General features: G+C 35.8%; 1 protein-coding gene across 1 annotated transcript in view; it reads right to left on the bottom strand.

Moving 5' to 3' along the window:
• Window positions 1-13,677, bottom strand: part of LRP1B (LDL receptor related protein 1B) — a 1,432,692-nt gene that overhangs the window by 558,530 nt on the left and 860,485 nt on the right. Inside the window, exon 32 of the mRNA XM_073806959.1 lies at window positions 2,393-2,542. Within this exon, the coding sequence (XP_073663060.1) occupies window positions 2,393-2,542 (150 nt within the window). The remainder of the gene's footprint in view (window positions 1-2,392; window positions 2,543-13,677) is intronic.

Below are 13,677 nucleotides of genomic sequence, written 5' to 3'. Positions count from 1 at the left end.
GAGTCAACTGAAATCTTGACTGGGCTGGAGGCTCTGCTTTCAAGATGGCTCACTCATACGGCTATTGACTAGAGGTCTCAGTTCCTTGCTGTGTGGACTTCTCCACTGGGCTGCTTGTGGGACCTCATAACTTGTCACCTGGCTTTGCCCGGAGTGAGGGACCCAAGAGAGAGAGGGCAAGGAGGAAGGCTCATGCCTTTTATGACCTCATCTCCAAAGTCAAACGCCGTCACATTTGCCTTATTTTATTCATTAGAAGTGAGTCACTAAGTCCAGCCTGCACTCAAAGGGAGGGAAGTTAAACTCTACCTCTTGAAAGAAGTATCATAAGGTTTGTGAAACTTAGATGTAGCAATCTTGGTCTTTGGGTCTTGGACTTGGTTGAATCATCAAATAATCGCTTTATTTTAATCTAGGTATTACCAAATACCTATTGCTTTACCTAATTTTAATATTTCAAAGCTCCTTTCAGTTTATTCTGTATATACTATTCCAAGTAAAACTGGGAGCCCCCAGAGAGTTACAAATTATAATATTTTAAGTTTAAAAAATTGTGAAATGCGTCCAAAGAGATTATTAACTCAATTTTAGGAAAACCACTCCTAAATTTTAGTGAAACACAAACTTTCAGTTACTTATCATCCATCACCTAGGTAGTCTGAGAAGCTGGTATATAACTGGTCATTTCATATTACAATTATTTCTTTGTTCCTGGATGTGCAATTTCAGTATCACTGTAGGCAACTTTCTTCTTAAACATTTATAGCTGTAATCATCAGTAATCCCCTGGATAGTGGTAAGGTTCTCCTTTTTTTATTGTCTTTTTTATATGACTATACTATTCAGCCTCAGCAGGAAGCAGGTCCTCATCACACTTTATACCATCCCCAAAGAGAAAGAGTAGAGAGGTTCTGAAAGAAGGGGGAATCTGAACAGAAGGACAAATTCAGAGACCAGCTAGGGAACTTCAGAAAGTAGAAGTTGCTCTCCTGCTTCTCTTTGGTGATGCCCTTTACACTTTAAGCCTTCAAACTGCAGATATATTTTGATGTGTCCAGTTAATGTATTGACAGTAGAGGTATTAATAGATTTCTTTATTTTTTATCTTTCAGTGTTAATCAAATTATGGTGGCAGGGAGAAGTACAGATACATAACCATTCACTTGTTAAAAGAATTTTAATTTACTCAAGATCGGTTCCCATACGGCACTGATGTCAAATAAGATTCACAGCTCTGATCCAATATATGCTTAATGATTTCATCCATGCTTTGTCTCTTCTATTTTATTAGGAAACAAAACTAACTTACTTTATTTTTTTGCTAAAATGGACTACTCCATTTTCTGAGATTTTGCTCATAGCATTGAGTTCTGTAAGTTTAGTACTCATTTCCTACTCATAGCAGGGTTGGTAGCAATCATGTTAGCAGAAATAAATTTTTATAAAGCCTACATTTTTCTATGAGGCAATGATTTTTACAGTATATAAAGTTTGTGATATATATATATATGTGTGTATATATCCACTAAAAGTCAATGACATCTCTTGAAATGTTATGACATATTTTTATCACGCTTCCTCTAACTTACTGGGTTCCTTGGCTATATTATTCGCTAGTTTGGGTTGATTTCACGAAGTATGCTGGAATTCAATTTTTGAAAACGTAGTGTTGGTGTTGACTGGGGATTGTTGCAGTTTACCAAACCACTTTCAGAATTTAAGCTCTGCTGTTTTTACTCAGGTGATTTAAAAAATGTAAAAATACACATGCAACAAAATTTTCTTGTTAATTTGGTAAAGCTGGGTAATACAAAATAACCTTATTTTCTTATTGACTTATGAGACAATTGTAAATAAATCCTATTCTAAAATAACCACTAGTCAGGTATAATCTGTGTGTGTGTGTGTGTGTGTGTGTGTGTGTGTGTGTTTGTGTGTACATATAAAGAATTTTTGTGGAAGAATAATTTAAATCATTGGTCAATGACACTGTGGCCTTGTTTCTTCAACTGTCTGTGTAGATCAATCTATCCTTTATAAGCAGAGATAATATTTTACCTTATTGTGACAAATACACAAGGTCCTTGCACTTTAGAACACTATAGTAGAACACAGAAAATGATCGTAAAATAATACCAAGAATAGTAATACCCCAAGAATCAATAACAGTGAAGTTATTATTGCTAATAGCACTAAGTCACTGATCTGGATAATCTTTTAAGTTTGTTTGCTAAGGTTAAAAAAAGAAAAAGAAAAGAAAAACTCCCTTAGAGATGTGCAATTTGAATGTGCTTCTGGTGTTAATGGAGCAGTCTTTTCTAAGCTTTAACAGGTCACAATTAATCAACCCCAATCAATACAAGCATCCTAGCTATAGTATCACTGTACTTACCCATGATGGTTAGGGCTGTAGCTTTTGTCAATTCTTCTTTCATTGACTCTATTACTTCTAAATTACCACCATCCAGGTTGCATCTGTTTATGGTTCCATTTCCCGAACTGATCCAATAAAGTTTGTTTTCCACATAGTCTATTGATAGTCCTGTAATTAAATTATACAATTTAAACATAACGGTAGCCACTTAAATTATAATATTCACCTAGCACTGGGGTTTGAGGGAAAAAAATCAGTTTCAGGCTCAGATTTTTGTCTTTAAAAATAAGATCTGGCTAACAGGGAGATATACACACACTGTTTTAACTATCCGTCAAATAATATACTTTTAGAGACACGGTGGTTAGCTCTCTTATCATAACGATTTTATGACATTAAGAGGAATGACTGTTCCATTTTACAGATAAGGAAAATAATACCTAGAATAGTTAAGAAATCTATTTGAGGCCATAGCTAGTAAGTGGACATTCCGGAAATTTTAAGAAAGTTTCTGTTTCTAAACTGAGTGTCTGCCCTCTTCATTACGCTGCTTTGCCTCAGAAAGTTTTAATGTGTAAAACTCATTTGGGATACTTATTAATGATATTTATAATTTCTCCTTTACTTTTAGTAAAAGTTACTTTAGAAAGTTATAGATTTAAATTGGTGTTTTCAGTAGTTTTCAAGTAAATCCAAAGGTAGGAGAATTTCAACAATTAGTAATTTCACTGAAGCATGGCAGTGAATTGGGCTCATATAGGAGACGCCATTGAGAAACAAACCATACAGCAAGTGAACCAAGCCAATGGCTTAAGACCATTGTCCCTACATGGCACAGTGTGTCACTGTAAGTTAGCTTTTTGTAGTTTATGAACAATTACATACATTATAGGGGTGTTCATGGTTTTCAAAGGTATCAGGACACGTAAATTTTGATTGCCAAGGGTATACATCTAATTAATTACAGGCATTCTCAGTAGGCTTATGATCTACATTGTAACAGTAACACTGTGGCTCCATGTTGGTCTTCTGTGACCCACAACTACTTAACGAAAAAGCACATGTGGGCACATCCTCAGGCATACAATAAATAAAGTGTTTCTGGGATCTCCCTCACAAAATGTAGTGAACAAACTACAAAAAAGTCCCTTCCCTATTAAAAAAAAAAAAAAAAAAAACCAAGATGAAGAAAAGGAAAGAAAGAAGAAAGGAAGAAGGAAGAAAGAAAGAAGGAAGACAATTGGAGAGAATCGTACGAGTTCAAGTACATTGAGAAAGTGATACCATATCCAAAATATTCTCAACTACAGTTAGTCCCAATCCAGAGAGTGGACCAGTTTTCAGCAAGTAGCAATAATAAAACAAGCCTATACAATATACCAGCTATTTACTGACTTATTGGTATGTTTTCTTAACAAAAGTCTGGGAGATTCACCAGAAAAATCACAATGCATAAAATTAGACACTGCAGGGATAAAATTTTCAGATTTTTTTTTTGATAACCACTGTGGGTAATTGGCTTTAATTACTATAAAAAAATAATCAAATAAAAACTATCACAGCCATATTCTATGATATAATACTTTCATGGTGAAAATCATTCATCATTCTTTTTTTTTTTTTTGCGGCACGCGGGCCTCTCACTGCTGTGGTCTCTCCCGTTGTGGAGCACAGGCTCCGGACGCACAGGCTCAGCGGCCATGGCTCATGGGCCCAGCCGCTCCGTGGCATGTGGGATCCTCCCGGACCGGGGAATGAGCCCGTGTCCCCTGCATTGGCAGGCGGACTCTCAACCACTGCGCCACCAGGGAAGCCCCATCATTCCATTTTTTTATGAGAGAGAGTTTGGTTATTCTACAGGTACTTCCTAAGCCACCTCCATCTATCTTTTCTGGTATTAATAAATTCTGGTTTAGACAGCTTAATTTTCAGAAGTGGTTTATTTTACCTTCTACTTAGTTGACCATCTAAAGCACGTAATTCCATCTTTAAACAGCAATGAAGCATATCTTTACTATAGATTTATGGTACAAAATATAACCCCAAACTTTCTACTGCCAAATTTTCAGCAAGTATCAAATTAATGAATACATTTATGAAAAATTCCCTTTAAGAAAAGTTACCTATCTCCTTGTGTATTCCAAACTTTACCTCTCAGTCAAGCTGAACCATCAGAGAGTTATCTGCATTTTTAGCTTGCTAAGTTTTTCTCCCTCTTGGAATCTCTTGCTGAATTGAACTTTGGCATTGTGCCCTTGGTTTAAATGAAAGATGGTATAAGAAGTAGCCATAGGAAACCCACTGTTATACTTGCCAGGATATAGTGTCTGAAATAATATATCACAGTGTGACCTCTTTATATAAGGACCCATGGGAGAAATCTCTTTCAGGACTCGGTGCCAGAAAAAGCTTTATGCGGAAAATATAAAATTGTAACTGATCATATTTCTCTCTTTGCTTTGACTGCAAAGAAACTGAAGAGTCAGATTTGTGACCCATCTCTGGCAATTGTAAAGGAATTGCATTTATACCATAAACTTCACTTCTGGCTTCAACAGGATAATCGATTATTTTCCTTCACCTTGATTTTTAAAATCAATATTCTTATCTGTTCCATCTTAGGGAATGTGTTTGTTTAAGTTTCTTCAACTCCTTTTTGTAAGGAGAGGGTACATATTGAATACGTTCAACTCCAGATTAACCCACAATATCAGAATTTTCTCATCTACCTAAAACTGCAGTTTCTAGACCCGAACTTAGGTTTTGTAAATCAGTTATACAGAGCAGAGAAGTTGCAGAGTTTGGGGCAGAGCTCCCCAGTTTTTACTACTGAACATCTTTGTCCCTGGACTGTGCGTGCTGAGAGGAAAGAAGCTGTTGTCATTGTGAGCTTTTCACCTTCAGCGCTGAGCATGATGCTTAGAGCAGAGAAGAAAATTTATAAACACTGAATGAAGGCATGGGGTATTTAACTAACTCCACTATGAAAATTATAAGTTGTCTTCAAGGAGTTCTGCCTAGTAAAGTTGAATTATCCCCACGACAGAATTTTTCTACTGTACTAATGTCCATGTATTATGAAAATAGGGAGGAAAGGCAATGATTCAATAGAGCTACTTGGTATGGCTTATATTTTTTATATCAATGTTAATACAAAATAGTTTAGGATTAATAGTTTTAAGGTTTACAGGAAAAAAAATTAAAGTTCCTATTTTAATCTATATATGTATGTGATATGTCACCTAGCCACCTACATATACCTTCTCTCCTGTCAGATATATTAGCTTAACCCCAGAATGCCCTTGAGCGTGTTTATTTCCAGGTGTATACAAGAGAACTGAAATATTTTAATAATCCTATTATGAATTCAAGAAACTGATGATGTACATTTTAAATTCATAGATGAGCATGTTTAGAAGTACATATTTTTAAACTTCATTAATATAAATGTTTTACATAAGATTTTTAAACTTTGTTATTATGCTTAGGTTTTAATAACATTGAAGAATTAATTGGTATCCATCTATTGGAATAATTTCAAAAGATAAATCACTAAGCAGTAAACTAATAGTGGTTTTGATGTAATTGAAGCTACTCAATGATTTTAGCATACTAAGTCAAGAGCCATGAGAAAACAGATCAAATATAAGCATGTCCATAAAACTGTCCTGGAACCTGTGCAGAGAAATATAATTATGTCTGTACTAGAAGATCCTCAGAATGGGTAACTAAGATTAAAATATCTTCAAAAGGACAGTAAGGTCTGTCTGAAGAATATGCCATTAGTAATATAGAGTCATTTCTGCCAGACATATTTATTTTTAAAATCATCTGGATCTGGTAATCAAAAGAGAAAATTGAGATTAAATAATATAATAGGTATATCAATGGAAGAAAAGTCATCATCTAAACTGAAAAACCTTTATGAAAAGAAAAACCTACCTTTTTACCTATCTTTTCTATTATTATAAAAATGCAGAGGTAATCCATCTGCTTTGATTCTAACATTCGTTATTTTAAACCAAAGATTTCACTTAATATATTATTTTATTTGAACATTTTGATTTAAACCAGCTTATTTTTTAATTTAGACAATGTAACTTGCGAAAATTATATCACTGCTCTCATAGTAGGAACATTCCATACACTGATATAAGAAACAACTACACATTTTTGAAAATAATAATCTAACTATATTTTCCATATATCACTAAAAAAAATTAAGTCCATTAAGTTTTAAGTGTTGTTACAATTAAGACTGGAAAGTTCATTTCTATGTGTCTCATTTCTTTTCTTTTTTATATCACTCAAAATAAAATCAATATACCATGCAATGTGGAATTAAAACAAAAATGCAAATATATAGAAAAAATTTTTTTAATTGAGGCTTTCTAGGGATAGTAATTATCTAATTTTTGCCATCACTTGTCAAATTTAATTTCAAAATTTTCACCCCTAGCAGTGCATTATAACTATCTGGAAAGCTATTAAAAATACCGATCCCAATCACAGAAATTCTAATTTAATTGGTTTATGTTGGTCCCAGGCATCAGTATCTTGAAGAACTCTCTCCAGGTCATTTTGGAATACAAAATTTAAGAAATTTCTTTTAAACACTGCATATTTTTATAATCTTTTAAATTTGAATTTTTAAAAGGTTCAATGAGGCCTTTTAAATTTTGCTGGAAAGTAGGTCATGATGAGATCTCTGGAGACAGAGGAATACTAAAGATGTAGATAGGGAAAAAAACATACTATGGATATTTAAATGTAGATGATTAACTTCAAGGCCTCTAGACGCGTATAAATAACATTGAAATCTTCTAAATATTTTCTTTGTAGTGTTATCTTCAGACAATGGAACACAACTTCTGCTTCTGGAATTGTGAAAGTTGTAGAAACTGGCTATTGAAAACACAAAAAATGGGAAAATATTGTAAAGTTGTATGCCCTACTATACTCGTAGAATAATTATAATGTTCTGGATATTCCAAAATGGAGATCTTTTCATAGTACACCAAAACAGGCATGATTATTCCTGGGGCAGCACTTTCTCTGAAACATTGAACTTTTAGCTTCAAAGGAGCATTGTTATTCCATGGAGAAGTAGAATAGGATTAATTGCCTACTCACAATTAGGCTATCTCAAGAAATGCTTTATCCCTTCTGAGAATACTTAGATTTTGTAAGATAAAGAATAAATATCCTGACTGGTGTGAAGTGATACCTCATTGCAGTTTTGATTTGCATTTCTTTAATAATTAGTGATGTTGAACATCTTTTCATGTGCCTCTTGGACATCTGTATGTCTTCTCTGGTGATATGTCTATTTAGGTCTTCTGCCAGTTTTTTAATTGAATTGCTTGTTTTTTTGATATTGAACTCCATGAGCTGTTTGTATATTTTGCAGATTCATCCTTTGTCCATTGTTTCCTTTGCAAATATTTTCTCCCATTCTAAGCGTTGTCTTTTCGTCTTGTTTATGCTTTATGGTGTCAGGGAAGGGGAAGCTGGGGCGAAGTGAGAGTAGCATCAACATATACACACTACCAAATGTAAAATAGATAGCTAGTGGGAAGCAGCAGCATAGCACAGGGAGATCAGCTCGGTGTTTTGAGATGACCTAGAGAGGTGGGATAGGGAGGGTGGGAGGGAGGCTCCCTATGTATGTATGCATACATATGTATGCATATGGCTGATTCACTTTGTTGTACAACAGAAACTAACACAGTATTGTGAAGCGATTATACTCCAATAAAGATCTATTAAAAGAAAAAAAAGAATAAATATCCTGAGGAAGCCCAAATTACTGTTTGTGTCCCTGGATTCTCTCTAAAGTGAACACAAATATAAACGGCCACCCTCCAATCACTTTGTCTAAGCGTCTCTGGGTTGATCTGACAGAAGGCTAGGTAGCCTTTGTGGCTACACACTCAACTTCACCATTGTGAGGCTGTAATAATAAGAAGGTTATAAAAGAGCCTCATATCCTAGTGTCTGGTACATAGATGTACTTAATACATTTTACCTATTTATTAGTAGTATAGGTTTTTGTATTTCCCTTTCAAGCTAAAATCCTGTTTTTAAAATTTACAACCATTTCTCTGGTAATCCCTACAAATGATAATTTTGAGATAATTTAATGAGAAATACTCAGATTGTGCACTTAATTTTTAATACAGTATTTTCTCAATTATACAGATACATCAAAATTAGAAACATCTGTTCTATGAAAGCCAATCAGAAATATGCTTCAGCCTGAGACAAAGTATTTGCAATCCACATATCCATCAAAAGACTAGGATCTTGAAAAGAACTCTCAAAACTCAATAGTTTAAAAAAAATAGAATTAGAAAATGGGGAAAATGAATGAACAGAAATCTCACAGAAGATATACATACGGCAAGTAAGTACATGAAAAAGATGTTTAACGTCACAGGAAAATGCAAACTAAAATGACAATGAGTATCACTACACACTTACAAAAATGACTACAATAAAGCTAGTGACAAAAATAAATGCTGGCAAAGACGCAGGAAAAAACTATATCACTGACACATTGCTGGTTGGAACGTAAAATGGTACAGCCACTCTGGAAAAGAACTGGGCAGTTTCTTATGAAATTAAGCATATTGTTACCATAGGTCCCACTAATTGCACTCCTGGGAATTTATCCCAGAGAAATGAAAATGGATGTTCACACAAAAACTTGTACATGAATGTTTATAACAGCTTTATTTGTTGTAGTCATGAAATGGAGCAGGACCCTATGGGCCTCCTGGGTACAAAAGCCTTTCTGTGTCCCCTTCCCTGAGTTCCAAAGGGCAGGTTCAAACAGCTGCTAATCAGGGAAGGGAGGGGATGTGGAGATAAGGGAGGAGCAGTCAAGAGACAATAGTACAGTCTAGGGGCAGTGTCCTGGTTCCCCCTCAAGGGATATACATAACATTATCTTTGAGCTCTTCTCAGAACTAAAGCCCCCAAATGGAAGACGTTACCTGCTTGACAAGCATTCTTCATTCCAGAGAAGGTCTGAATTGAAGGAATGCGGGCCCTGCGCTTACCGTCCCCTGATCTTAATCAGCAACCCTGACCCAGGACTATAAGACTCCTCACACCACGAGTCCCCCCCCCACCCCCCACAAGGTGGAGACACACAGTTTTGAGGGCATTAGCCTGCTGTGGCCCCCTTTGTCTGGCAAAGTAATAAAGCTATTCTTTTCTACTTCACCCAAAACACTGTCTCCGAGATTTAATTCAGTGTCGGTGTATAGAGGACGGATTTGGCTTCAGTCAGAAACTGGAATCATCCCATTTCCTTCAACAGGAGAATGTTTAGGTAAACTATGATATGTACATACCATGGCATACTACTCAGCATTAAAAAGGAAAGAAAAAAACAACAATAACAAACTATTGACACATGAAACAATTTTGATGACTCTACAAGGATAAATGCTAAGTGGAAAAAGTCAACCCAAAAGCTTACATACTGTATGATTCCACTTATATAACATTTTAAAATGACAAAATTTTAGGGCTTCCCTGGTGGCACAGGGGTTGAGAGTCCGCCTGCCGATGCAGGGGACACGGGTTTCGTGCCCCGGTCTGGGAATATCCCGCATGCCGCGGAGCGGCTGGGCCCGTGAGCCATGGCCGCTGAGCCTGCGCGTCCGGAGCCTGTGCTCCGCAACGGGAGAGGCCACAACAGTGAGAGGCCCGCGTACACCGCAAAATAAATAAATAAAATGACAAAATTTTAGAAATGGAAGATAGTGTGGGGAGGAAAAAAAGGGGGAGGAGGGGGTAGGTGTGGTTATAAAAGGGTATCAAGAAGGATTGTTGTGATATTGGAATTATTCATTATCTTATTTTGCTTTTCTTTTTTCCCATCCACTTATCCACAGAACTCAATTCAGTTTATTCAGTATTTTGACTCTGATATTGGATACAGCAACCTATACATGTTATAAAATTGTACAGATCTAAATATACAAACACACAAATGAATACTAATAATACATAATCTGAATAAGATTGGTGGATTGTATTAAGGTCAATATCTGAGTTGTAATATTTTACTGTAGTTTTACATAATATTCCAATTGGGGAAAATTAGATAAAGTATACACGGAACCCCTCTGCATTATTTTTTATAACTGCACGTGAATCTAAGATTACCTCAATAAAAATTTCAATTCAAAAATATTATTCAACAAAAAGTTGAGAATGTAGGGCATCAGAATATGCCACTCCAAAATAGACCTCTTTGGTTTAAAGATTATTTTGTCCTGAAGATAATTAAGAAACAACAGACACCAAAAATCAAAGCTCTCTGCCCTCCCTTTTTGCTGAAAGCGGGCTTAGCCTCTTAATCACCAGAGACAGGTCTAGATTTACCAGCCCAGAGACAGCACTGAGAGGAATCTATGTAACAAAAGTTACCGAAATGACCCTTATCTTTCCTTAGTTTTCCTCATATATTTACCTTCTCATAGTACGCCTTCCTTGAAAGTTTAAAACCTTTTTCCTTTATCTTTTTATTTCTCTACAAATGTATTGTTCTTTGGTAAGATGCTATATAAGCACAAGTTCTAACCACTCCTTTGAGTTACTCTTCAATGAGTTTCTCTCACATGTATGTGTGCTATGAGAGTTAATAAACTCTGTTTTCCTCTTTTTAATTTGTCTGTTGTCAGTCTAATTTCCAGGGCCCTAGCCAGAGAACCTAGGATAGAGGAAATACTTTTTTGGTTTTTTTCTTCTACTCCAAGTATCTATATCGCCCTCATCTTAACTTGATCTAAAGGATTCCTTGAAATAATCCTCTCAATTCACTCCGCTTTAAGAAGTCACTGATGGGGCGTCCCTGGTGGTGCAGTGATTAAGAATCTGCCTGCCAATGCAGGGGACATGGGTTCGAGCCCTGGTCCGGGAAGATCCCACATGCCGCAGAGCAACTAAGCCTGTGCGCCACAACTACTGAGCCTGCACTCTACAGCCTGCGAGCCACAACTACGGGGCCCACACACCACAACTACCAAAGCCTGCGTGCCTAGAGCCTGTGCTCTGCAACAAGAGAAGCCACTGCAATGAGAAGCCCGTGCACCACAAAAAAGAATAGCCTCCACTCGCCGCAACTAGAGAAAACCTGTGCTCAGCAACAAAGACCCAACATAGCCAAAGATAAATAAATAAATGAATTAAAACAAAAAAAGTCACTGATGACACACAGTTACAGACCTAAGTTAATTAGTTCCTTATTACTTATTGTATCAAGTTAGGATTTCAGCATCTCCTCCATTCTCCCTCACATAAATCATTTTACTTGGGACAATTTATATTTCAAGCTCTTAATGTCCCAAGCTCTTACTTGGAACAATGTATCTTATAGTTCAAGCTCTTAGAATTATGTGCCTTGTGAAAATAACATGCAAAATTAGAGGAAAAACAGAGTCAGTGACAGTTTATTTCTTAAGAAGTATTTTGTTCTAAAAGATCATTTTAAAAGGTTTAATGCCTACAGTTTTATAATTTCCCTAAGCTATATTTATAGCTTGATAGGTAAAATAGAGCAAACTATTTTTAAAATCACTGAATTGTGTCATTTGAATATTTTAAAATTATAGTTCCTGTCAATATTATCCTAAATATTCCCTTGTATTAGATATTTTTTTCCCCAGACATGCAGAATAATTCAGTTTTTTTAGATATATCATGATTTTGTGCCTTTTAAGCCTGTTTTTTTTTTTTCTACTAAGAATAAGGAGGGCTTCCCTGGTGGCACAGCGGTTGAGAATCTGCCTGCTAATGCAGGGGACACGGGTTCGAGCCCTGGTCTGGGAAGATCCCACATGCCGCGGAGCAACTAGGCCCATGAGCCACAACTACTGAGCCTGTGCGTCTGGAGCCTGTGCTCCGCAACGAGAGGCCGTGATAGTGAGAGGCCCGCGCACCATGATGAAGAGTGGCCCCCGCTTGCCACAACTAGAGAAAGCCCTCGCACAGAAATGAAGACCCAACACAGCAAAAATAAATAAATTAATTAATAAACTCCTACCCCCAACATCTTCAAAAAAAAAAACTAAAAAGAATAAGGAAAGCCCCTTCTTCCGTCATACCTTAAAAACAAAAGCATATGTTTCCTTCAAGGTCCAGTTGAAGTTACAAAATATCACCAATTTGGTTACAACTCATTCCTCTATTTTTCTTTCTCACCAAGAATTAGTTGTACTATTTTTATAGTGTCTACTTACATTATCTTTATGGTGTCTGGATACAGTACTCATGAACAATATTGGTTTTTGTTGTTGTGTAACTCTACTAAAGGTCCCATCAAATGGTTTATATTTCTGTTTTTTTCCTTTACTGGACTATGACTTTGATAATGTGTCCCAGGTTTTATTTTCAGAGTCTGGAACCTAGTATGCACTTCATAACCTTTTTTTTAATAACTTTTTTTTTTACACTCCATAACATTTGAATGAGTAAATGATCAGATTAAAAAATGTAACAAATTTAAATTATTTGTGTGTATATGAATGTGTAATTTTAATATCAGTTTGTTAATTCCTCCATTCTTTTTGGTAACCTATTATTATCATTTCTTTTGGGGTGCATAGCTCTATATGTTGATTAAACTTCATACATAATAAATATAACTGTGCTGAGTAATAAGTATATATATAACTGTATTACATCAAGCAAGGAAACATATCCAGAAATTTAACCTTATTTTTAAAAATTGAGGTCCCTGAGTTCTTTTGATATGGTAAACAGTGTTTATGAATATTATCCATGAATAGATTTAAAAATCCACATATAAGGGTTAGAATGATTAAACAATAAAAAAAATGTTTGGTAGGTTTCAAGAAGGTGTACTTGAAGGTTGAGTAAACAAATGACTTTTGGTTGGGATTACATTAATTTATTTATTTTAAAAAAAACTTATTTATTTTTGGCTGAGTTGGGTCTTTGTTGCTGTGTGCGGGCTTTCTCTAGTTGTGGTGAGCGGGGGCTACTCTTCCTTGTGGTGCGCAGGCTCAGTAGTTGTGGTGCACGGGCTTAGTCGCTCTGCGGCATATGGGATCTTCCCGGACCAGGGCTCGAACCCATTTACCCTGCCTTGGCAGGCAGATTCTTAACCACTGCACCACCAGGGAAGCCCTGGGATTACATTTAAAATGAACAGAAAACATCAAGAAAATAAAATATGTAGTTATACTAGATTCTTAAGAATAAACCATGAAGGGTAATGCTGATTGACAAGCCAATATGCTTTATATGAGGCTTGAGGGATAAAA

The sequence above is a fragment of the Tursiops truncatus genome, chromosome 7, assembly GCF_011762595.2.
Source record: "Tursiops truncatus isolate mTurTru1 chromosome 7, mTurTru1.mat.Y, whole genome shotgun sequence".
In the NCBI taxonomy this organism is placed as follows: Eukaryota; Metazoa; Chordata; class Mammalia; order Artiodactyla; family Delphinidae; genus Tursiops; species Tursiops truncatus.
The sequence above is the reverse complement of the archived record's forward strand: the minus strand, read 5'-3'. Positions and strand labels throughout refer to the sequence as shown.